Genomic DNA, 22,680 nt, shown 5'->3' with positions numbered 1-22,680 from the left:
ATGCAGGGCTACGTCGTCACGGAGGTGGGATTTCGAGCGTGCTGACGTTACGGCCCAAATCGCAAGCGAATCCACGTGGGGACCCGTTAAGTCGACTGCAGTGAATGGTCGCTCGTGGGCTCTGTGTGGGTTTTGTGACTTTTTACATGTTGTGTTTGACACGGCCATCTACCCCGAGTTGAGTATTGATAATAGCACATTTGTTACGCACTATGCATTATTTGGTGACATGTCGCCGAACAACAATTTGTAACACTAAACTGTTCGGCTCCTGTGACCGTTGGGACTATGCGCATGCATGCAGGCTGTTACGTATCTGTTGGCGCTGCATCCAACAGTCAGATCAAAAGGCAGCCGGCCGGCCTGACGCGCGCCCCTGGCGGCAGGACCTGCGGACGGTGCCCACGTGGCGGCTGGACCTGTCGTCGCAGGGTCAGACGATCCGGCGCGTGCTGGCCAAGTCGCCTTACGAGCGCGTGCACAGCCAGGGTCGCGTGCTGGCAGACAGGAGCGTGCTGTATAAGTACGCCAACCCCAACCTGCTGATGGTGATCACCGACGCCGACGACCCCGTCCACAAACGTCAGTACCGCAGGCTGTGTTCACATACATCAGTGCCACAGTCTGTGTCCACAGACGTCATTACCACGGTCTGTGTCCACAGACGTCAGTACCGCAGCCTGTGTCCACAGACGTCAGTACCGCAGCCTGTGTCCACAGACGTCAGTACCACAGCCTGTGTCCACAGACGTCTACACAGCCTGTGTCCACAAACGCCAGTACCACAGCCAGTGTCTACAGACGTCAGTACCGCAGCCTGTGTCACAGACGTCAATACCGCAGCCAGTGTCCACAGACGTCAGTACCACAGCCTGTGTCCACAGACGTCAGTACCGCAGCCTGTGTCCACAGACGTCAGTACCGCAGCCTGTGTCCACAGACGTCAGTACCACGGCTGGTGCCCACAGCGCCAGTACCACAGTCTGTGTCTACAGACGTCAGTACCGCAGCCTGTGTCCGCATACGTCAGCACCCGCAGCCTGTGTCCACAAACGTCAGTGCCCCGAGCTCTGGCTGCTGCGTCAAAAGGTCAACACGCTAGATGTCATAACACGCGTATTGAAATGACGTCTGCCCGACCCACGTTAGTCTAGCGACTTGTGCGTGCCTTGGACGAATAGTCCGGACGGCCCATCGCTGGGACGGAGAGCCAGTGTAACGACGGCAGGCCGCGGTGTTGTACCAAGCGACACGGCTGGCTCCAACGCCGGGTGACCCCGCACCCTGCAGTGGCGCCACCTCTGTCACGTGCGCGCCCTCCGCCGCCGCCAGACTCGACCAGCCTGTACCTGGTGGACGCCGTCAGCGGCCACCTGGTGTACAGCCACGTGCAGCGGCGCGTGCGCTGTCCGTGCCACGCGGTCCACTCGGAGAACTGGCTGGTGTACTCGGTCTACAACGAGCGCGCCCGGCGCACCGAGCTCACCAGCCTGGAGCTGTTCGAGGGCACCGTGCAGGCGAACGCCTCAGGTTAGCGGCAGGGGGCGGGTGGAGCAGGAGAGGCCACGCTGGGGGTCAGTGAGGGCTGTGCGCGGGTCGTGTTAGCTCACCGCGTGTTTGCAAGGCGAGGGGTTTGTGGTGAAGGCTGGGAGCACTGCGGCACTGGAGGCTGTGTAGCGCCCGGGTGTGGGCGTTGACGCTGGGTGTGGCCTGATGTTGGTCGTTCGCCCGGATGGTGAGGCTGGGAGGCTTCCACTGCACCCAAGCCCATCGAGCCCGCCTTTTCTCCGCCTGATCCCCGAGTGGTAACGAGTTCAAGCCATCGCGACACAAACTCGCGGAGAGGAATGCGACGCGGCTGTGTTGCCCAACACTCGCACCCACGAGGCAGCGGTCAAGGGTCGAATCGCAGGCACGCCGAACTACGAAGGCGTGGGGCGCGGCCTGGCCGTCTGCCCGATCCCACTCGCGCGATCTCCGCGGGAGTGTAACGCCCCTGGGGCCGCGCGATCGCCGCCGGGGGTGTGGCGCCGCTGGACCGCTCGCCGCGCCTGCCGCAGCGTTCTCGTCGCTGGAGGCGCCGCCGCAGCCCATGGTGGAGAAGCAGAGCTTCATCTTCCCCACGCAGATCGAGGCGATGCGCGAGACCATCACCGAGAAGGGCATCACCACCAAGTTCGTCTTGTGTGAGTTGGCTGCTGCTGCGGACTTCTGCCCGCCTCGGGGCTATCGCCCTTGTTCTTAATCAGATGAGTGGGAGGAGATTCGCCGCATTGAAAGTGGTGTATTCACTATGGAACCCGTCCTTTCCCATGTGTAATTTTTGTGAGAAGCATAGGCGCTTTTTCTACCTTGTCCTCGTGTTTCTCATCGTGGCGTTTTGTCTGCTTGCAAATAAATATCGTTGCATATCAGATAGCATTGTCCTGTGCTGACGTTTCCAGTGGCAACTGGAAAAGGTCACCTGTTTAAATCTGATGCCAGATGCCGTACCCCATCCTGATCCTTACGTCACCTGATATCTTCACTTAAGCATGTCTCATCTGTATATATTCTTACGTGGCGTTTTTGTTTGCGTTAACTGGGCCATCTCGTAACGTAATAATCGTGACGTCATGACCTCTGTTCCTTTCAATCGCGATAGCCTGCTGTGGTCCTGTTGGTCCAAGGACCGAGTTACAGCCTTAACTCCGGTCGGTGACTGTCGTGCTCTCGCCCCCCACGACTCCGCTTGCAGTGGGCCGCTAGCACCCTCCCCACGAAGGTCTCTGGTCAGTTTGGCTCCCTCTGAGGATGGTTCTGTCGCTGTGGCTCCGCCGCGTATATCCGTGCACGGCCCGTTGTCTTTCCGTCTCCGCCGGTCTGCGTCTGCCTGTGCGGCCCTCTGGACCGAGTCTGGTCGAAGGGTGGCATCGCTAGTGACGAGCCGCTCTCTGACGGCCACCGGTCGGCGCGGCGCCCTTCCACAGGCCTTCCGCCCCTCGCCGCCCCAGGTCTTGTCCTCACTGGGACGGCGGCCCTCGCATCGAGCCGTGCTCCCGGACATCCCTCCCCACTCCCGGAGGTTTCCCCTGGCTTCGGCGCCCGCACCACGCCCCACCGCCTGGCTTCCCCCTGTCCCCGGGGACGGTCTCCTGGCTTCGGCCCCCTTACCACGCCTTGCTCCCTGGCTTTCCCCCTCTCCCGGCGGCGGTCCGTCCTGGCTTCGGCCCCCTTACCACGCCTCACTCCCTGGCTTCCCCCCTTTCCCGGGGGCGGTCTGTCCTGGCTTCGGCCCCGCGCCACGCCCCGCTTCCACTTCCCTCCCTCTTCCGGGAGACGGTCTCCTGGCTTCGGCCCCCTTACCACACCCTGCTCCCTGGCTTTCCCCCTCCGGAGGGACGGCCTCTCCGCCGGTCCGCCCCGTCGCGTGCCCCCCCCCCCCCGTGACGCTCCTCCGCCGGTCCGGCAGTCGTGCTGCCCTCCGGCGGTGTGGTGGCGCTGAACCGGGCGCTGCTCGACCCGCGCCGGCCGCTGGCACCCGGTCGGTCGGCCATGGATGAGGGCCTGCCGCCGTACACGCCCGAGCTGCCGCTGCCCACCGTAGCCGTGGTCAACTATAACCAGACGCTGCTGGGCGTGCGCGGCGTGGTCACATCCCCCTCGGGCCTCGAGTCCACCTGCCTCGTGTTCGTGTACGGACTCGGTGAGTGGCAGGAGGCGGCAGCGGCGCAGCGCCGTGTTGAGTCGTAGCTGTCGCTTCGGCTTACATTGGATTAGTCGCGGCGTTTGCAAACAGTGTTTTCAAATTGGTTTTGTGTGAGGGTGTGGGTGTGCGTGCGTGCGTGTGATGTGGGCTGGTTCTGGTGTGCAGGCTGATGGTATTATTCAAGCCAAGTCGAGAGGTGAACATACCAAAAGACTCATGTTTGCAACGAAACGCTAACATTTCATTTACAAACCCATGGCAAGCGGCCCGCGGGACGTGGGCGGCGATGGGCATGCGTGCCGTGCTCGCGCTCTCGTGACGTCACTGCCGGCCTCCACTGGCGACCGCGCGCCGGTCCCGTCACCGAGCTGACGCTGCCCCCCTCCACCCGTCCCGCGCTCCGGCAGACCTGTACCACACGCGGGTATTCCCTTCAAACATGTTCGACCAGCTGAAGGACGACTTCGACTCGACGTTCATCGTGCTGGTGCTGGCCGGCCTGGTGGCCGCCTCGGCGATATCCCGGCGCCTGTCGCAGCGCCGCGCCCTCCAGCAGGCCTGGAAGTAGTCACCCGGACCGCCCGCGGGCGCCCTCCAGCAGGCCTGGAAGGAGTCACCCGGACCGCCCGCGGGCGCCCTCCAGCAGGCCTGGAAGTAGTCACCCGGACCGCCCGCGGGCGCCCTCCAGCAGGCCTGGAAGGAGTCACCCGGACCGCCCGCGGGCGCCCTCCAGCAGGCCTGGAAGTAGTCACCCGGACCGCCCGCGGGCGCCCTCCAGCAGGCCTGGAAGTGGTCACCCGGACCGCCCGCGGGCGCCCTCCAGCAGGCCTGGAAGTAGCCACCCAGGACGCCCTCCAGTCGGCCTGGAGGGAGTCGCCCTGCCGCCGGCTCGACCGGCGGCGGCGTGCTCTGCAGCAGACCTGGCTTAGTCACCGACTGCGTCACTGTGTCGAGGTCAGACGGCGGGGCAGCGTGCTGCCTGCCGGCGGGTCTGACGGTGAGGTCGCCGCTCCGGGGCCGCGTCGGCGGTACCCCTCCGCTCCGACGCGTCCGGCTGTGGAGACCGGCTTTGGGACGAGTGTCACTCGGCGGCAGTGGACCCGGAGCGGGCGCCGACCGCGGGGCAGCGGCAGCGGCTGAGGAGCTCATCACGGCCAGATCAGAGCGCCGGGAGTCTGTGCTGAGCTGGGCTGGTGCTGAGCTGAGCTGATGCTGAGCTATGCCGGGTGCTGAGCTGGGCCGGTGCTGCGGGCTCACAGCTCGCGCCAGGCCGGCGCGTTGGCGGAGTGCGGTGTCGTTGCGGGCGGAGTGGACGACCCGGCTGCTGGCCATACGACGCGTGGCGCCGGGGACCGTCGAAATCCGGCCAACGGAATCGTGCCGGTTAGGGGTGAATGGTCTGGGATGGGGTGGTGAGTGGGGCTCGTGTTGACCGACACTCATTGCTAGTTCATAGCGCGATTCCGGTTGATTTTGCTCAAGTTATCCGGCGACGGCTTGGGCGTGAATGTGCGTATGTGTGTGTTACTAAGTTGCGAGGGTTGTGTCGTGATTTTCATGTTTGCCAGCATGTATATCCTGGCGTTGAGTTCGACATCGGTGCAATTTTGGGTGGCGTGGGTGCGTTTTCCGGGGCAAGTATGGTCTTTAAATGGTGTGTGTCACGCCTCTTGCGTGGTGTGCGTTTCGTGTCCCGTTCATCCTCAGTTATTGTGATTCGCAGTGCGTGGCGCCGTGCATACACGTCACGTGTAAAATATAATCTGGAGATGTTGTAGTGCTGTTGTGCAAACGCTTCTCCTCGCGTGCTGTTCGGTAGGATTTCGTGGGGGTAATTTGAAATTTTTGACATTTTGAGAAGTGCCGTAAATATTCTCTGACTTGCCGTGGCGTGAGCTAGCCCGAGCTCGCTGTTACGAGTTTCGGGTAAGTCGTCTGAGGAGAAAATATAGAATCTGCCAATGGACATCAGTTGGGCGCCGCTGTCGCACAAGCATGTGCCGTGTGCAAAAGCAAGTACGTGTATCAGCTTATGCGTAGACTTCTCTGCTGTTGGAATTCGCACGCAAAATAGGCCGCATTGTACAGCGGACCCCAGATTGGCAAACTCGGTTGTCGAATTTCATTGGCATTTACTCAGCGACGATGTAAGCTTGTTGCGAGTTTATATGACGATTAAAATAGCTTGAAAAGGTCGTTTCAATTTGAGCAGTAGTTTGGTTACATTTCAATATTTATTCTCGGTTTGATGTTATATATATTGGTTCCACCACATAAAACCGCAACTTCTCATGGCTTTCTCCCCGCTCTTGCGCAAAAGTAGAAAAGCCTGCAACCGTATTCGGCCAAAGGGGAGGAGCCAGACTGAACGTGCCTCCCGCAAGGGCTCTGACTTCAATCAGAGCAGGAACCAGCAACTCCTCGGCCCCAGCTTCCAGTTTTACTAGGTACACCGTGCCCCGCTTTGCCCCACATCAGCGGCGACGAAGCTCTGGGTGCTGAGGTGGCCGCCTAGCGGGTCAGTATTGGCAATCGGCAGCACTCTTGTTTGGCCTGGACTGGGCGACCTGTGCGACTCCGCGTCGACTCCGCGCGCGGATAGTCGCTTTGCCAGGCGACGTCTTCGTGCTCTGTGACAACGAAAGGAAACCTGGGAATTTGTGGTTAGTGTTCACTTTGACACTTCGAAAGGGTCCTGTGCCAGTCGGGGCCCCCCTAGTTCCGCAGGAGGGGGGGGGGGGGGGGCTCCATCCCGATTTCAGCCCGGGCGCATTGAGTTCGAACGGGAGTCTATGTGGCAATTACTGGCCCACCTGCGGCAATCAGAGATATTGTTGCATCATTGAGGGTTCGCGCGTCAATCCGGAGAGAGCTGCGGGGATCAGAAGGCCTCCCGAGTCAGGAGGTATATAACCGTGATATGTTGAGTCCCCCTCCAAGGCCCTTCGGATCGACCAGGGGATCCCACCCCATGTCGCCAGAATGGAAGTTGCAAGCCACCCCACGGTGCGACGGAATGACTCTTCAGTGACTCCCCGCGGTGGGACGGAATGCCTCTTCAGCCCCGACCGGGAACAGAAATGTGCCCCTAGTGTTTTTCTCAAGGGAGACCCTTGCCGGAAAGAAATTAGGGGTCTCATTATTGTAAGGCATGTAGTGTTAGATAGTGTTCTGGTAGAGTGGGTTGAATCGAGTCCAGAAACGGACCCTGTTGAGCCATGAAACATGGGCATCCCATGTTTGGCGGAGGACGTCCACTTTTTACAGAACTGATTTGTGAAACTATTCACATAAGAAGGTCTGAGCATGCGCGCCAGCAATCTCGGGAGCAAGGACAGCGATGGCCTGGGACAGCGATGGCCAAATGATGTTCAAGATGGTCATTTCAGTTCCAAATCTCATACAAATGTGGAACACACCATTTGAAGGGACCACTGCCCTATCTTTAGTTGCAATGTTCAAAAACTGCGGTACGCTATCCTGGCTCCTCTAATGTCCCTCATTTTGACTGCAACCTTTCTTATATGCTGAAATACTAGCTGCAGTTTTCGCCTTCCGATACATGGCTTCCGGTGTGGATCTTATGCGGGCGACGGTGCGATGGTCGTATTTTGCATCAGGGCAGTGTCCAAGAATAAGTCTCAAAGAGTGACAATATTTCGGTTATTTGAGAATTGTTCGGGTTCATAACCTGACGGTTCAGATCGGGATGTTCTGCTCGTGAGAAAAACTAAATGGCGCATTTCCACCAAAGTAGTGATCCGAGCAATAATTCGCTTGCTTGATGACGAACACTGCGGGCTACAGCTCTTCCCGCACGAAAGAAATTCGTTGGCTCGGACTAATCCATGTGTAGCACTGGGTTGGATTGGTAAGCTCCAAATAACATGGATTAGGATTAGATTGCATTTGTAGTATGACCATAAACATACATTACTACACATTGGAAAATGTAACACCAGTCTGAGAAACGGTAAGTAATATTGTTTCACACGTCTGAATTTTTGGGTTAGATTACGCAATGTACGGTAAGTGATGAGCGCTGGGCACTCACTCATAGCTAACGTCGTAGCATATTTTATGCAAACCAGACGTCACCACATCTGATTTTAAAAGCGTGAAGAAAACGGATTGATAGTTCACTGTGTTCATAATCGGCAATGCAGAGACCCAATTCAATGCAATTTAGCTATGAACTCATTTTATGTCTAATGCGACAACCAAGCTTCGTAAGCCCCCTAGCTTCAGTAGGCACTTTTCCATCGGCTCCCATCAATCAGATATCAGCGCCTGGGGCGTGATCTCCCTGGGGCGGGCTCAACGCTGCCCCACCTGCCGCCACGGGTTCGCGGGAGCCGCCTGCCGTTTGGTTCTACCGCCGAAAGGGATGGTACATCTCGCCACGGGGCAGGGCATGACTCTGCGCCCAACCTTTCCAACGGACAACCTGTCTGGCTCTCTCCCGAAGGCGGGACACCCGCCGAAGGCACGCATGTTATGTTGCGCATTCCGTCACCAAGGAGGTGGCCAGGTCTCTCCCGCACGGGAGTCAAAAGTTGAAACGTTTGCCGTAAATATGCAAGTACTTGCGCATGCGTGACTAGCTGTAATTCAACGGGAGAAAGTTTCGCCGTCAGGCACATAACCTAAAACAATCCTCATATGATCACTGCATTGCAATCACTGGTTTGTGTAGTCGCTGAGCACGAGACCCGATTTACTTGTTAACAGTCATACGTTGACAGCATTTGGAGATTCAATGCATCTCAGTGAAGCACCTCAAAAAGAGAGGGTGTATTCGTAAGATCGATGATTTAAAAACGAAGATATCGCGTGACAAATAGGCTGACATTCACAACAGCTTTTGCCCATCTACATATACCTACATTTATATATATATATACACATTTTTATATATACTATATATATATACTATATATACAATGAACTATATATATATAGATAGATGGAAATATATATATATATATATATATATATATATATATATATATATATATATATATATATACATATATATAAGTATATATATATATATATATATACATATATATATATATATATATATATATATATATATATATATATATATATATCTGCATGCAATATGTTCCTTGAAACTTTTATTACGCATTCCTCTTCAATAATTACGCATCTCTTGATTTCGCTGATCTTGCAGGATTACCTACGCATCTAACCTTTTGATGTCATGCCTCCTGTGCTTAAAGAGCGTACAGATAAAAGGTTGTCAATACCAGACATCAGTGGGTAGAGGAATATTTGAGCAAGACCTTGCTGGCTGCTTTGAACAGGAAAATGTCTGTCAAGAAATCGACAAACACATTTTCTGCACCCCGTGTGGCCCTCTTGTCGTGCGCTGCACGTGACGACAAACCAGTTGGGACGATGAAGAGTGCAGAGAGGGGAACTCTTGTGACCACAGGGATATGCCCCAGCACCGACGGCAGCCACGTCCCACCTGCGCTGGTATTTCCAAGAGCAAAGCTGGTCGGCCGGTTGATCAAAGGAGCACCCCCGCTACGCCATCCAGCAATGTGTTACCAAACGGGTGGATAAACACAGATGCATTCGCCAAGTGGCTCGGACATTTCATGCGATATACGGGTTGCGCCAAAGACAGAAAGGTTTGTTTGGAGATAGATGATCGCTCGCTGGATGTTTAGAACCGAGCCCAAGATAGCGGTATGACAGTTGCTACACCGTGCGGTCACTTCAGCCACACACTGCAGCCTCTTGACGCTGGTGTCTTGTCGGTGGAACAAACCTCTGATGCTGTTTTGGAGGGCTGAGTGGCTTCCGATCCCTGCGTAGAGTCCTACTCTATGAACCCCATAGAAACTATCCTCATAGAGTCATACTCCGGTCATACTCTATAGAGTCATATTCTATGAGGTTGCCGATTCGAAGGCATTCAAGAAACGTGGCATATGGCCTCTCAAAAATCGTTGCGGCTTATTGAAAGGCAACAGTTGCCTTATCCACAACAGCTAAGGGAAAACACTGTGCTTTGTTCGAAATATATGAAGCTGCAAATGCAGCGACTGACAAATATATTACAGCACCCTCAAGTTACCCAGCCAGTATTGCCCAATCTTCTTGTGCTACAGCGAGATGAGACTGACTTATATTGACACCGCAACGAGATGAGAATGATTGATACTGACGAAGCAAAGCCAAAACAGACAACGGACATGACGACCGCCCGTTAATAAAAGTGCGGGTAAAATGTGCGCTTAAATACTCAATTTCCATGTGCTGCTCGTGCCGTGCCCAGAAGCTGGGTTCGGAGGGCAAAACTATCGTCGGGGGACGTCATTTGGACATTGGGGAGGGGCTGTGGCTCACCCAAAAAGGATGCAGATTGACACCTCTGCTGTGAAATATAATAACTCTTCCGAATAGGCCGTCAAAATTCAATTCTACGACTCGCCTACGACTGAGCCTCTGACAAGTGCACTTAGTGTGATAGGAATGTGACTCACAGGGACTAAGTTTACAGGACTAGGGTTTACAGCACCACCGTTTACCATTGTTTCCGTTTTATCATCCTTCCGCTTGCGAAAGTTGCCCGAAATAAATATTATCTATTACGAACCTTTCCCATCACAAGCTTTGCCCACCGACCTTCGCCTACGAGCGTCTTCCACCGCAGATCTTTAACGTTACGAGTCACGTGGAGTCAAGTGAAGACATGCTGCTCCCGCTAATAATAATGTTGATGCATTTCATACTCAAGCGTATTTACTGATCACTAGACAAATGTACAATGAACTCTGCGTATGGTGTTGTAATTCTCAGCCTGAGGCTATGAGTAAGTTTGACCTGAGGCTCGCGGAGGATATTTTCAGTGAATCACGAAAGAGCCACATTTTGCCTACTGGCGCGCGGAAGTGGCGCAGTTTAAACGGCAGTCCACACGTATCACCACCTTTAAGCACTCAAGTGTTTTATTATTAAACAGGTTGCGTTTCGTCCAGTGAGGAGCTGTTCTGTTGTGTTTCGCCCAATTCCCTACTCCAAATCATCGGTGCCGGAGTTTGTGAACTGTGGTCAGCCCTCGGCGCCCGCCAGAGGATCACCTGCACAGGGCTTTTGCAGTATGAAGGCCATCGCACCCTCCGACCACCACATCGCCCGGTCAGGTCCGAGAAAGCCTTGCCCTCGCTGCGGCCGGTGGTGCAGCGGGTACTCCCCGTCTCCTACCTGATTCTCCAGCTTTCGCACCACCGCAGCCCCAGGTGCCGAGAAAGCGGACGGAAAGGCCGCAGCTGCAGGCGTTTATTCGGGGAATGGCAGATTGTGCCCGCACTAAGCCAGAGCAGACGCGCAGTAAGGCTGTTACGTCGTACTGGGGCAGGTGCAGTGGAGCTCGGAGGGCCGCAGAAGCGGCAGCGTTCCAGGCGCGCCCGAGCCAGGCGTTCTAACAGCGGTGCTTTGTTGGCTGAGTTGCGGTCAAGTTATAGTTTCGTATTTGGTGCTGGGGGGGGGGGGGGGGGGGGAGGAGGACTTCAGCCTCCTCTAATCTGGCTTCAAGCCCTCTACTTTTGAGGAGAACGTAGGCCAAATCCGAGGAGAAACCAGTTTGTTTGCGTATTTTGTTAGCATCGCTTCCGATGTTCGTCCCGGTGGCTCAGTTGGTTAGAGCGCCTGTATTTCGATCCATCCACCGATGGCAGAGTGGGTTCGAGTCGCTTTAGGTCGCTCGCTATTTGCCCTTGGCAGGTGTGGCATGTGGCCGGTGGCAGCGGTCGCATTAAAGATCAGTTGACGTAAGAGGGCAGAACGGACCGTGCCGAGCATTGCGGCACGTTAAGCTTTCGCCACCGAATCCTGCCGCTGCCTGGAATTGTACGATCGGATGGTGTGGGCCAGGGTTCACACAACAAACGCTGCTTAGCGTGGGCGCTGATCCCAGAAATCCATCCATTTAAAGGGTTCGGATTAAATTTATAAAAATTGCTCAGGCCTTCAACTCACCTTGCGAAATTACGCCCCAGTCACGGTACAACGACCGGTGACGTAGGACACACGTTGATCAAAAGTCAACGACCGGGTTCAAATTCGCTGGCATATTGTAGTCTCGTGACCTACAGCTAATGTGGAGAAAAATATTGTTCGAAATGAGAAGATGGCCATGGAAAACAAAGAACGAGCTTGCTGCACCGGACCGGTTGGTCTGATCGGCGGCACCTCACACAAGCCACAGGCCTCCACATCCTTAGACTTGGCACGTGCAGTTATCGGCGCGGCAGGTATGAAGCGGACCACGAGTTCCGTCGACAAATCAGACGTAAAAGTTTTATCCCAGCGAAATCACGCGAAGTTACCGCGAAAACTTCCGTTTCTAATCTGCACTTTTTGTAATCGAATTAAAGCGAGCAATTCTGCTGTCCAAAGGCAAGATTTCATGTGCTCATTTTTGGCCACTGATTTCCTTTCTCAAGGTGAATTCAGTTATTATGCTATTAGTTGAATTTTTTACACCCTTTTACCTAAAAGACTGTGAAAATTTTAACTAATGGTTTCGGCAATGGTCTGATCGGCGCTGGAGCTGGAGCTCCGGAACAATGGAGCTGAGCTGGAGAAGATCAATCAAATGACAGAAAAACGCAAGGTGACCAAAAATAAACATATCGAGTCTTACCTTTGGACGACAGCATTGATATGGATGGTCTAAGCCTAAGCTTCAGCTCTAGCAAAAGCAAAGCCAACGATGAGCTCCCCCCCCCCCCCCGCCAACCCTCTGGAGCCTAAGTACACGCAGAACCTGCAAGTGAAAGATTGCACAAATCGAATCGATCGAAATCGAAGATTGCGCGATCGAAATTGCACAAATTTGAACGGTTTATAACAACTGTTCCAGTTTTCCCTACATTCCTGATCTTGGGTGTCAATTTTTATCAATTATTGAAGGGCTAAACCGAAGGCCCGACAGCCTAGCCCCCTCCCCGCTGTTCTTTTGTTACCGGATCTAGCCCACTTTATTTTGATTAAACACAATATGTGCTTTTTATTTTTGTATAATTTGTAAGTCTTTAAAATTAAGCAGCATAGAAGCCATGTGGGGTTGGATCCAGGGAGCAGGCACTGGACGCACGCGTTTCTCTGATAGACACGTGAAGGCGCCCCTTTAGAGGTAACCTTAAGGTATCGATGACGCTCTTCTATGGCGGTCATGGGAGGCGGCACGCATTTTGGTTGTAGGGGACGGGGACGAGGTTAGCCATGAAGGACTGAAATCATCCCCATATTCCAGAGCTTTTCACTTTAACCTCAGAAACCATTGTGTGTCTTATGGCGCTAGGTATGTGTAGTCTGTTGCATCGTTTATCCGCTCAGCCGTTACGATTTGTATCTTTGGAGGCCAAGCTAACATTGGGCAGGCCCAACACAAGATTGAGCGGGCCAGGGCCCCCACAAAAGAATACAAATCGACACCCGTGTTCAGCATGTTTGAACTGCACAATTAGCATGCCTTTTTGACCCTGGGGTAGTTTATCGTACTGCCTGATTGTTTTCGCACTATTCAGTAATATTCAAAGTTCTTTTGACCGAAACAAGTTGCATTCACTGCGATATTCCGCCGCGACGAGTCAACGGATAAAATAAACAAACCGGTCGAATATTAGCACCGAAAAACGTGACCAGTTTACTTCACCTACGTTCAGAAGAAAACTTGAAACGTGCCGATCTCCACTTAGTGGTGGATAGGATGTTTTTTGTTTGTCACTGGCAAATTTTCGAACACTCTGAATTTTCGTCTGAAGACAAATGCATTAGCAACCGTTACAATCTATTTATAAACGCGATAAACCACACCAAAAGAGATGAATGAATGCAATGCGTCATGAACATCAAACATTTTCATTTCGGGAGACATATTTGCACTACGTTTGCTGACCGTGTCAAAGGTTCTGGTAGCTAGGATATAGGTCTTAGTGCACGAGTGGCCTGAGTGGCGGGCTTAAGACTGATGAGCACGTCGGTTTTGCAGAGTTTAATCCAGGTGCACAGACAGAGCCTCGGCAAGGGAGGGGGAGGCGGGGGGCACAGGCTTGACAAAGGGCATCCTAATACTGAGAGACCCCTCCTCCCTCCGACATTGCCGGATGTGGCCCGTTTCTTAATAACGGCATGTTTTTCTTCAATCTTTTTATTTTTACCTTCTGTAACTGGAACAGAATCCAGCAGCTACCGCGAGATCCATCCTGCCTGAATGTTATGGTCAACAAACTGAAGAAATCGTGCTTGAGGCGATTGCATGTGCTAAATCACCGGCGCTCTCCATTTAATAATGGGTTAGTGAACTCTTTACAATTCGATAGAACTCAGAAGCTTTGTCAAAATTCTTATCTGGGTCCTATACAATATTAAGAACTCCGCGAATGAAGACTGTAGGCCAAATGGGTCAACAGTTTATATCAACATGGCTAAGCCATGGTTGTCTGGATATGTTCAACATTCAGACAAAATTGATGAATGATACAGTCTGTGTAACATAGTTTCGAACATCCGCACTTGCAAATCTCAGCAACAAAACCTCGAGACCAGGCGTTGTGGTCTTCTCATGCCGCGTAGCCTCGGCTCGGCGACGGTGGACCGTGACCAACGGGTGCACGAAAATAATAATAACACTTTGAACCAAATGCCCTTAAGCATTCCAAGACATAACATCTTACAGTTTAGAGAAATTCCGGGCGTATATTTTACCTGTGCGATTTTTAGATTGATGATAACAGATTGGCCTTTACAGCACCGCGAAGTGGTGCTGGAATCAGGTGGTGGAACTATATGAGCAACAATAAAATTTTTACTTTCCGTGTAAATGTTCTTGTTAATCTGTCAAGAGGACAACCTCAAAGCTGTGAAAAAGATAAGCCAAATCTCATCTCTGAACTGTACTAATTATTTTCGGAAACCGTTCAGAGCCATCACTTCACGGCGGTCGTTCGAGCTCGCACGGCGCCCACCGACTGGTGTCGTCTTCAGTGGCCAGCACCGCTCGGTTTCACAGAAGCTTCACGGCCATGTCCTTCGGAAATTTCAAGGTTCACGGCCATGTCCTTCGGAAGGCCTAAAACCCTCTAGTTTCTTAGCTGTACGCCCATAAAAATGCACAGGCTATTTAGTGGCTACTATTTCAAGGCCACCCAGACATATTTGACACCGTAATTACGTCAGCCAAGTCCTATCATTCCATTGGCCATGCGGCGATCAAGGCCAATCAAAATGAAATTGTTCAGTCGTTCATATATGGCGTTCGTGAGACGATTTCCAGACATGACAGCCGTTTACTGGCTCTCAACCAATGTCGTGCATTATACGATGACGCAATCAAACAATGACGAATTGAGGAGATTATTTACTAGATAGAGAAACTGTGATGTCTAGAGTGGCCTTTTCCACTTAGAAGTATACTAATAGTTATAAGTGGGTTTATCTCATCATATCCCATGCTTGCTTCAAAATATTCAGATTGGAAACATTCCATTTAATTGCATTTCCGGCCAACTTGCCTCAAGGTCACTGGAGATCAGCAAGAGAGTATTAATCAGAACTACAGTGACACAAATAACAACTGTGGCGTGTGTTCGTCATCTTGCAATCGAGCTTTCTGAATCTCATTCACAGTCTACTCAGATTCTGGTTACCTAAGTTGGTGTTCCCGATATTAAAAGGCCAGGTATGGTATGCTCATTATTTGTTTGCCAATCAAAAATAGAGTTATTTTGCTGCCAAGAAATGACTATCACAAGCAGACATGAAACTGCCATTTCGCACCGCATAGAGATATATTGGTATATAGGTGATCAATTCCACGACAAATTAAGCGGTGAAGGAGCCAAAATAAAACCTCACCTTTGATTTCGCTAAAAATCTCAGTGTGGGGTTATCTCCCAAGCCCGGATTTATATGTACCATTTTTAGAAAGATTAGAGCAACAATTGAGGAGTTATAGCCTCAGGCATTCTTGTAGGTCAACCAACATGGGGCACTTTGAGCGTTCATAACTCCAGTAGGTTCATTTTAATATTACGCAACTAAACACCACTCAGCTGGCAATGATCTAATGCCACTTTTGACTATCTTTTAAAATTTGTGCATACTAACTTTCAAAACCGAAACCTCATGATGTAAATCACCACGTGGCATTTTTTAACATTTTGGCCATTGACAAAGCTACTTTTCGAAGCACGGAAATTTACGGCAATGACCAATCTACCAAAACTAACTTTAAAGAGAGTTGGGGTTTTCCTTCTGAAAGTTGCAATTTTGGTTACAAACCTGAAATGTATGGCCTATCTTATTCTGATTCGATAGATGATACAAAGTAGGGTTGGAACGTTATAGCCATGGACGTAGGAACGAGGTGGGGGCAGGGGGCCATGCCCCCCCCCCCACTTTTAAGGCGGGGGGCCAGCAGAGTTCTGCCCCCCCCCCACTTTTCAGATTGCGGTTGAACATTTGCACCACATTTAAATATACATGCCAATTTCCCCAGTTCACCAGCCATGTTCCTCAAGATGCGTCATCTTTTTCGTTTGCTTATTGGCCATCGCTTAGCGTTACAGCCGCAGGCCGACGCCACGCGGCCGATAGAGGCTGCAACGCCAGGCGTTCAGGCTGTTGTTGCTATGGCGTGCGAGCGCGTATGATCAAAACTATATCACCTAATTTTTGTCAGTAGTCAATTCTGACTGAATCTTGAACATTTTGAGACGAACATGGACGTTAATACAAGCTCAGGATCCCATTTAATCTACGATCTACGTTCAGGGATTCATCAATATCTCTGAAGAAAACAGAAAAACACGGAACTGGAGCCTGTGTGACAATTACTGAACCGCCTTTGGCGATCAGGGATGTTGTTGCGTCTATGACTGTTCCTGTGCTGATACGGGGCGAACTGCGCGGATCAGAGGGCCTCCCGTGTCAGGGAGGGGAACAATGTGATATGATATATCCTCCCAATGGCCTCCGGGTCGACCAGGAAATGCCGCCCCGTGTCGCTAGAATGACAGCCAGAAGACGCTTCGCGATGGGACGAAGTAGCCCTTCAGCTCTTGACCGGAACCGGTGAGGTGCCCTTGGTGTTCTACTCAAGGGGCACCTTGCCTGGAAGGAAATAAGGGGTGTCATTATTGTTAAATAGAGTGGAGGTAGAGTGTTGGTGGTGGAGGTCTGTAAAGACTGTTATTGGCAACACAATCTGTTTATTTAGTAAATATGCTCCTCGAACGTTCGTGTGGCGCTGAAGTACTGACAACTAGTCGTGCGAAATTGTCGCTTTTTTGTACGCCCGTGAAACTGGTCTTTATTCAGCAATTTATTTGGCAGCGAGTTCTGATTTCTCTGAAAAAGTGTCAAAGTTAATTATGGCACGAGCGCGTCAAAAATTACCTTTTCTAGTAATATGGCGTGACCTTCTAGGTCACAAGGTAGATGACAGGACGGGAAACTCAATATCGTTCAAAAATTACTGAAAAATCTTAAATTTGCGAACATCCAATTTTCATAGGCGCAACAACTAGCGTCCATAAAAATATCCTGACCTCTCAAGGCCACCTTTTAAGATCAAACGCAGGCTCAATTTGATTGGATCTCCAACACGGGGAAAAATAAAGTCGGCTGGATATTTTGGATGCGAAGTTCTCTGTCATTTTGTGCCTGAGGCTGAACTTGAGGGATGACCTTGAGAGATCAAGGCTTTTTGACGGACGCTTTTTCTTATATGATGAATATTCTGGTGCCGACAAGTTTAAAATCGGCCAATATTTTTTTTGATATGTACTTTGTGCTTGCAATTGACCTTGAATGATGACCTTGAGAGGTCAGAACTTTTAAGCGCACGCTAGTTTCTTCTTTGGTGAACATTCTGATGCTGGTAAGATTAAAATATGTCGGTATATTTTGGTTACATGAAGTTAGCCATCGGATTAACCTAGCTTTTGACCTTAAGCGGTCACATGCTTTAGCAAAATAAAGGTCAAGTTGTGTCATAATTGACCTTGAGGCGTGTTTACAGAGAACTGAGGACTCGTCGCTCAGTAAATCGCTGGACAAATCGCCAAAGCTTCCGTAATTCGAGGAGCAGCTTAACCTTGAATTTCAACTGCAAGAGATCCAAACTTAATGACGGACGCTAGGTCTTGAGGAGTTGAATATTCTGGTGCTTGGAAGCTAAAAGTCGGCTGGTGTTTTTGGTGACATCGAGTTGCCTATTATCTTAGTCCACATTTGACCTTGAAGGGTAATTTGGAGAAGTCATGAGCCTGAGTGATGAGACTGAGTCGTGAGCATGAGTCATGAGACTGAGGCGTTGGAAGCGCTGGTGAATATCCTGATGCCCGAGAAGCTTAAATCGGCCGGTAGTTTTTTTGGTGATATGGAGTCCCTGCGCTTTGAGTCTGAGTGTGACCTTGATGGATAACATTGAGAGGACAGGACTTTTTGCCGTACGCTAGTTCTTTCTATGATAAATGTTCCGGTGCTGGACAGTTTTAAACCGGCCGGCGTATTTTTGGTCATACAAGGCTCCTTACCTTGAGCCTGCGTTTGACCTTGAAGCCCACATTTGATTCGAAATTACCAACCCTGATTAGTACGGTTTTTTTGTCGAGCGCTTGTTGTTACTCTTGTGAATATTTTACTGCTCGGACATTCCAAATCGGCCAGTAAGTTTATGATGATGTGGAGTTCCCCTTTCCATTGAGCCTGATTTGACCCTTAAGAATGACATTGAGAGGTCAGGTCTTTTTGACGGACGCTAATACTTTCTGTTGTTAATATTTTGGTGCAGGTAAGTTGGAAATCAACCGGTAATTTTTGTGATGTAGAGCTCTACGTCCTTTGAGCGCGCGTTTGACCTTGAAGAATGACCTTGAGGGGTCAGGACTTCTTCATGGACGGTGGTTCTTGCGATTTGGAATATTTTGGTGCTGACAAATTCAAAATCGGTCGGTAATGTTATGGCGATGAGAAGTTCGCCGTCTTTTGAGTTAGCTTTTGAACATTGAGGTCACATGATACTGCAAAATGAATGGCATTCTCGGCCTTCTCGTGCCATATCTGACCTACAGACTTATGTTAAAGAGAAATCGGAGCTTGTCGCCGAATAAATCGTGGACTAAATCGCTAGCCTCACAGATATCTTATGCAGTGCTTCAAAAAAATCGAGAGATGGCAGCGCGGTGCGGGAAGTGTTCACTGAGCCAAACGCCGCCATTTGCCCGTGTTTCGGCTTTTTGTGGTGTTCTTGCATATCTATTCGCGTGTTTGAGATGTTTAATTGTACTTAAATACTCGGTTATGAGTTTCCCCTCAACTTTTTCGATTACAAGTCCAATTTCCACAGTGACTAGCAAGTGCAAAAGCTGTGTACAACTTGTCGACATGAGGCAGCGCAAAACGTAATTCATCCGACCCTGTTATCCTCCATCTTGCTTCATCCTGCATTCTCGCGACACCTCGCTCGTCCGGGGAAGGCTGCATGCGTCAGCCACAGGTGGGTCGAGAGCCCCGTAGGAGGGAGACCCCAACCGGGTACCCAGCGCACATGCGCGGGTTAAAGCTCGGCGGTTGCCCCCCCCCCCCCCCCCAGACGCACACACGTCTGCCGCACCGTAAACCATCTTCGTTCATCCAATAGTCATGAAATGATCATTTCTGGTCGGAAGGGCTCTAATCCAAACAAACAAAAACAACCAAAATATTATTCGTGATTAAAGCTTGTACAGCTTGCTCAGCGTTGTTTAAGAGCTAATTGACGTCGGGCTCTTGTGGAAATCCTGCTCACAAACGTCAGATCTGAACGGGTGGGCGATGTTATTCTTCCTGGTCTTGGACGCCGCCTGGCTCGTGGGGTAGCAACATTTGGATGATGTTGCCTTGTGTCATGTATGTCTGAATGACCTTGACGTAGTCACGCGAAATAGTGTGCACATCTTCACGGACGTGTAGCGCAAAGCCTGATAGTTTTAGTTCCTAGGAAGAACAGCACTGCGAACTAGGCGATAAGCCAGCGGAACTAGTCCCGAGAAGTTACGCTGCGGCTCACCTGCGGTCACATACGGCGTGCGGTCGTTGGGGGAGAACGTCGACAATGCAAGACAAATGATGGACTTCACTGCACACAAAAATTGGCGGATGAGGTTATCGTGAAAAAGGAACCGGAGAGCTTTGGTGATTTTTGGGAGAACTTGTCCGCTAAGTCACACAGTTTCAAAGAACGACTTTTACGGCAACTAAATAAAGACAACAAGCTCAAGAGCATCTCAAAACAACTCTGTGATAATGCCACTTTCTTCAGCATAAGCCATGTATAACCTTTCATATACTGAGTAACGAGACAAAATAATTTTACTGCGATATTTTTCCAAAACAACGCCTGCTTGTGTGATCATTGATTAGAGTCCAGGGTCGCTTTGAGGCCGCACGTCAACGTCGCGCGCGCGCAAGGGCGCGGAGACGGTGTATAAGTTGGGGGAGCGAACTCAGAAATGTCAAAGTGGGCCCCAAGTCTATATAGTGAGCTCTTACAAGCAAGAATGATCTTCTACAGGCAAGAGTGGGGCCTTCACAGTCAGTAATGGACCCTCCAAATATCAGAATGGGTCCTCTACATCATCACGTCACGTAATTACGTTGTTGTAGTGTCCGCTCCTGGCACACACCGCATCGCGATTTCGTTGCGAGGCGCGACAGTCTGCTGGGATTGCGCTACCTGTTACTGTTCACCAGACGCTTCACTTCAGTCGCGTCACATCTGTCAGTGGAAGAAGCAGCCCCCTTCCCCCCTGCCAATTTGGACTTCAGTCCCCCAACTTTGAGAAGAAAGCGAGTCAAATCCGGGAAGAAACCCATTTTTGCGTATTTTTGGGAAGGTTTTGCCATTTTTCTCTTCAGCCCCTCTACTGAAATGCATTTCGCGAAACTACGTCCCAGAACACAAACATGGTGACGAGCATGTTCGTGACCCACACACCGATCGCCCCGCTCAGTGTGCGATCCGGCCAGCTCCGTGTTGCTGAGAGCGCGCCCTGCAGCAACCCACCGGCGCGTGGTCGGTCCCATGCAACCGGTCAGCCTTCGGTGAACGCGAATCGAGTTGGAATGGCTAGCGTCACCCGCTCACTGGGCGGTCTGCGCAGCGGCCGATCGGGTCTCTTCTGCGTTCTCCACGAGCTACCGAGCTGGAAAACCACGACAGAGCGTCGCCGCGGGCGTCGGCCGCGCCGGTATAAAGGCGCGGCGGCCGCCGTCGGCCGCATCACAAGCCCATCGGCGAGCCACAGCCAGCGCACAGACAACCGACCGTGTCCGGCCCAGCGTTCCAGCCATGCGTCTGCAAATGACCATTCTCCTGGCGGCGTGCGTCGCCGCCACATCGGGCTGTTTCTACTTCTGCAAGCGGCCGGGGCCAAATGGCGAAAAGGAGCTGTACTGCTGTGACAACAACAAGCCGGGCCGGTGTCCGCCGGTGCGGGACGACTGCCCAGCCTTTGCCAGCTTCAGCGGGCCGCAGTATTGCACCACGGACGGTGACTGCACTGGCAGCATGAAGTGCTGCTACGACAAGTGCGCAGCGAGAACCGTCTGCAAGACGGCCCTGTGATGAGGTCAGTAAGGGGCGGACGACCACAGGGACCCAGGGTCCGGGACCCTGCCCGGGGCGAGCCCCTGGTCAGGGGCGGGGTGACCCTTGATCGCGCGCAGTCCTCAGCCGCCAAAAGCGGTTGAGATGTCCATGTTTTCCTCTCCCCAAACGTATTGTTCGTAACGACCGTGCTCGTCCCCTCACGTGTCTTCGCGCTCGAATTGGGCACTCACGAAATCGCGTGCCTGGCCGTGAGTGACGAGAGTTCATCACCATTTTGTAGTTACTCTTAAGTGTGCGGACCGAGGTCTCCTCGTCTTCTGTCCCCACCTAACAGTAATTGCCGTACTGTGTTGTGCTGTTCCGCAGTGTCCAGACAAAAATCACGTGTCATCTTGCGAAGCAGCATAGCTTGCGTGGTATTGACCGTGCAAGGCATTGCTACATCCATCTTCCATTTTTACAGTGTTCATGTTCACCATAATGATGTCAGCCATGAAACCCCAGTACATAAACAGAATCGGGGCCAGTTTGGAACCAGTTCTGCTCGTCACCCCCTACGCCCGCCCTGGCACTATCGATGATAATATATAGTGTTTCGGGGCGCACTATTGCAACAGTGGCCGCCCGCTCCCACTAACCCGGAGTCGGTGGTGCCACCAGGTGCAGTCGGCTGGCGAGCAGGAGGCGGCGGGACACGGCATCTGCCCCGCCCCGGCCCGGGTGCTCACCTCCTCCGTCGGCAGCCACACTGACACCCCGCATACGGTGTCGAACGTGACGTGATGTAACATGGCATCGCTCAATACAATGTCCACGCTTCTTCTCTTACGACAGCTGTGTTGAAACAGTGCTTGACACTGGCCGTATCAGATCATTTGCTCTCATGTGGCGGCTCGGCAGGACAACTGGCTCCTCCCAGTTCATGCGGGTAATAAGAAGTGCACTGAAACAAAGGTAGTCATTCGGTCCACAATGCACCCACGCACAATGACCACGTGGTTAGCACAGGCCGCATCATCTGATGGTTGACGGCCAAGGACAAATCCAATACGTACTGTTGCCATCCGCCGTCTGCGAACGAATTGATATGGAAGATACGTTCGTGCTCGACACGGCAAAGGCTGATGACCTGATCAGGGTGTTTGGCCCGGTCTCAACCTATGGCAAAACAATGAGAAGCTTCTGGGCCCGTATCATATTGTCCAAGGTACAGAATGTCCAAAGGTACAGAATGTCCAAAGTACAGAATGACCAAGGTACAGAATGTCCAAAGTTCATAATGTCCAAAGCGCACACTGTCCAAATTGAAAAGTAACTTCCAACATGGTGCAGAGTAGAGGGGGTCGGTATCATA

General features: G+C 51.8%; 1 protein-coding gene and 1 long non-coding RNA gene across 2 annotated transcripts; both read left to right on the top strand.

Annotated features, from left to right (window-relative positions):
- LOC119095051 (ER membrane protein complex subunit 1-like) lies at nt 1-4,259 on the top strand. The gene is made up of 6 exons (XM_037217951.1): nt 1-24; nt 387-582; nt 1,333-1,530; nt 2,061-2,186; nt 3,452-3,685; nt 4,096-4,259. The coding sequence occupies exons 1-6, from the start codon at nt 1-3 to the stop codon at nt 4,254-4,256; spliced, it is 939 nt and encodes a 312-aa protein (XP_037073846.1). The 3' UTR covers nt 4,257-4,259.
- A 16,735-nt stretch (nt 4,260-20,994) lies between these two features.
- Nucleotides 20,995-22,154, top strand: LOC119096024 (uncharacterized). The gene is made up of 2 exons (XR_005093977.1): nt 20,995-21,345; nt 21,987-22,154. It is a non-coding gene; the product is annotated as an uncharacterized LOC119096024 (long non-coding RNA).
- Nucleotides 22,155-22,680: the final 526 nt, after the last annotated feature.

The sequence above is a fragment of the Pollicipes pollicipes genome, unplaced genomic scaffold, assembly GCF_011947565.3.
Source record: "Pollicipes pollicipes isolate AB1234 unplaced genomic scaffold, Ppol_2.1 Scaffold_4219;HRSCAF=4965_pilon_pilon_pilon, whole genome shotgun sequence".
Lineage (NCBI taxonomy): Eukaryota > Metazoa > Arthropoda > Thecostraca > Pollicipedomorpha > Pollicipedidae > Pollicipes > Pollicipes pollicipes.
The sequence above is the reverse complement of the archived record's forward strand: the minus strand, read 5'-3'. Positions and strand labels throughout refer to the sequence as shown.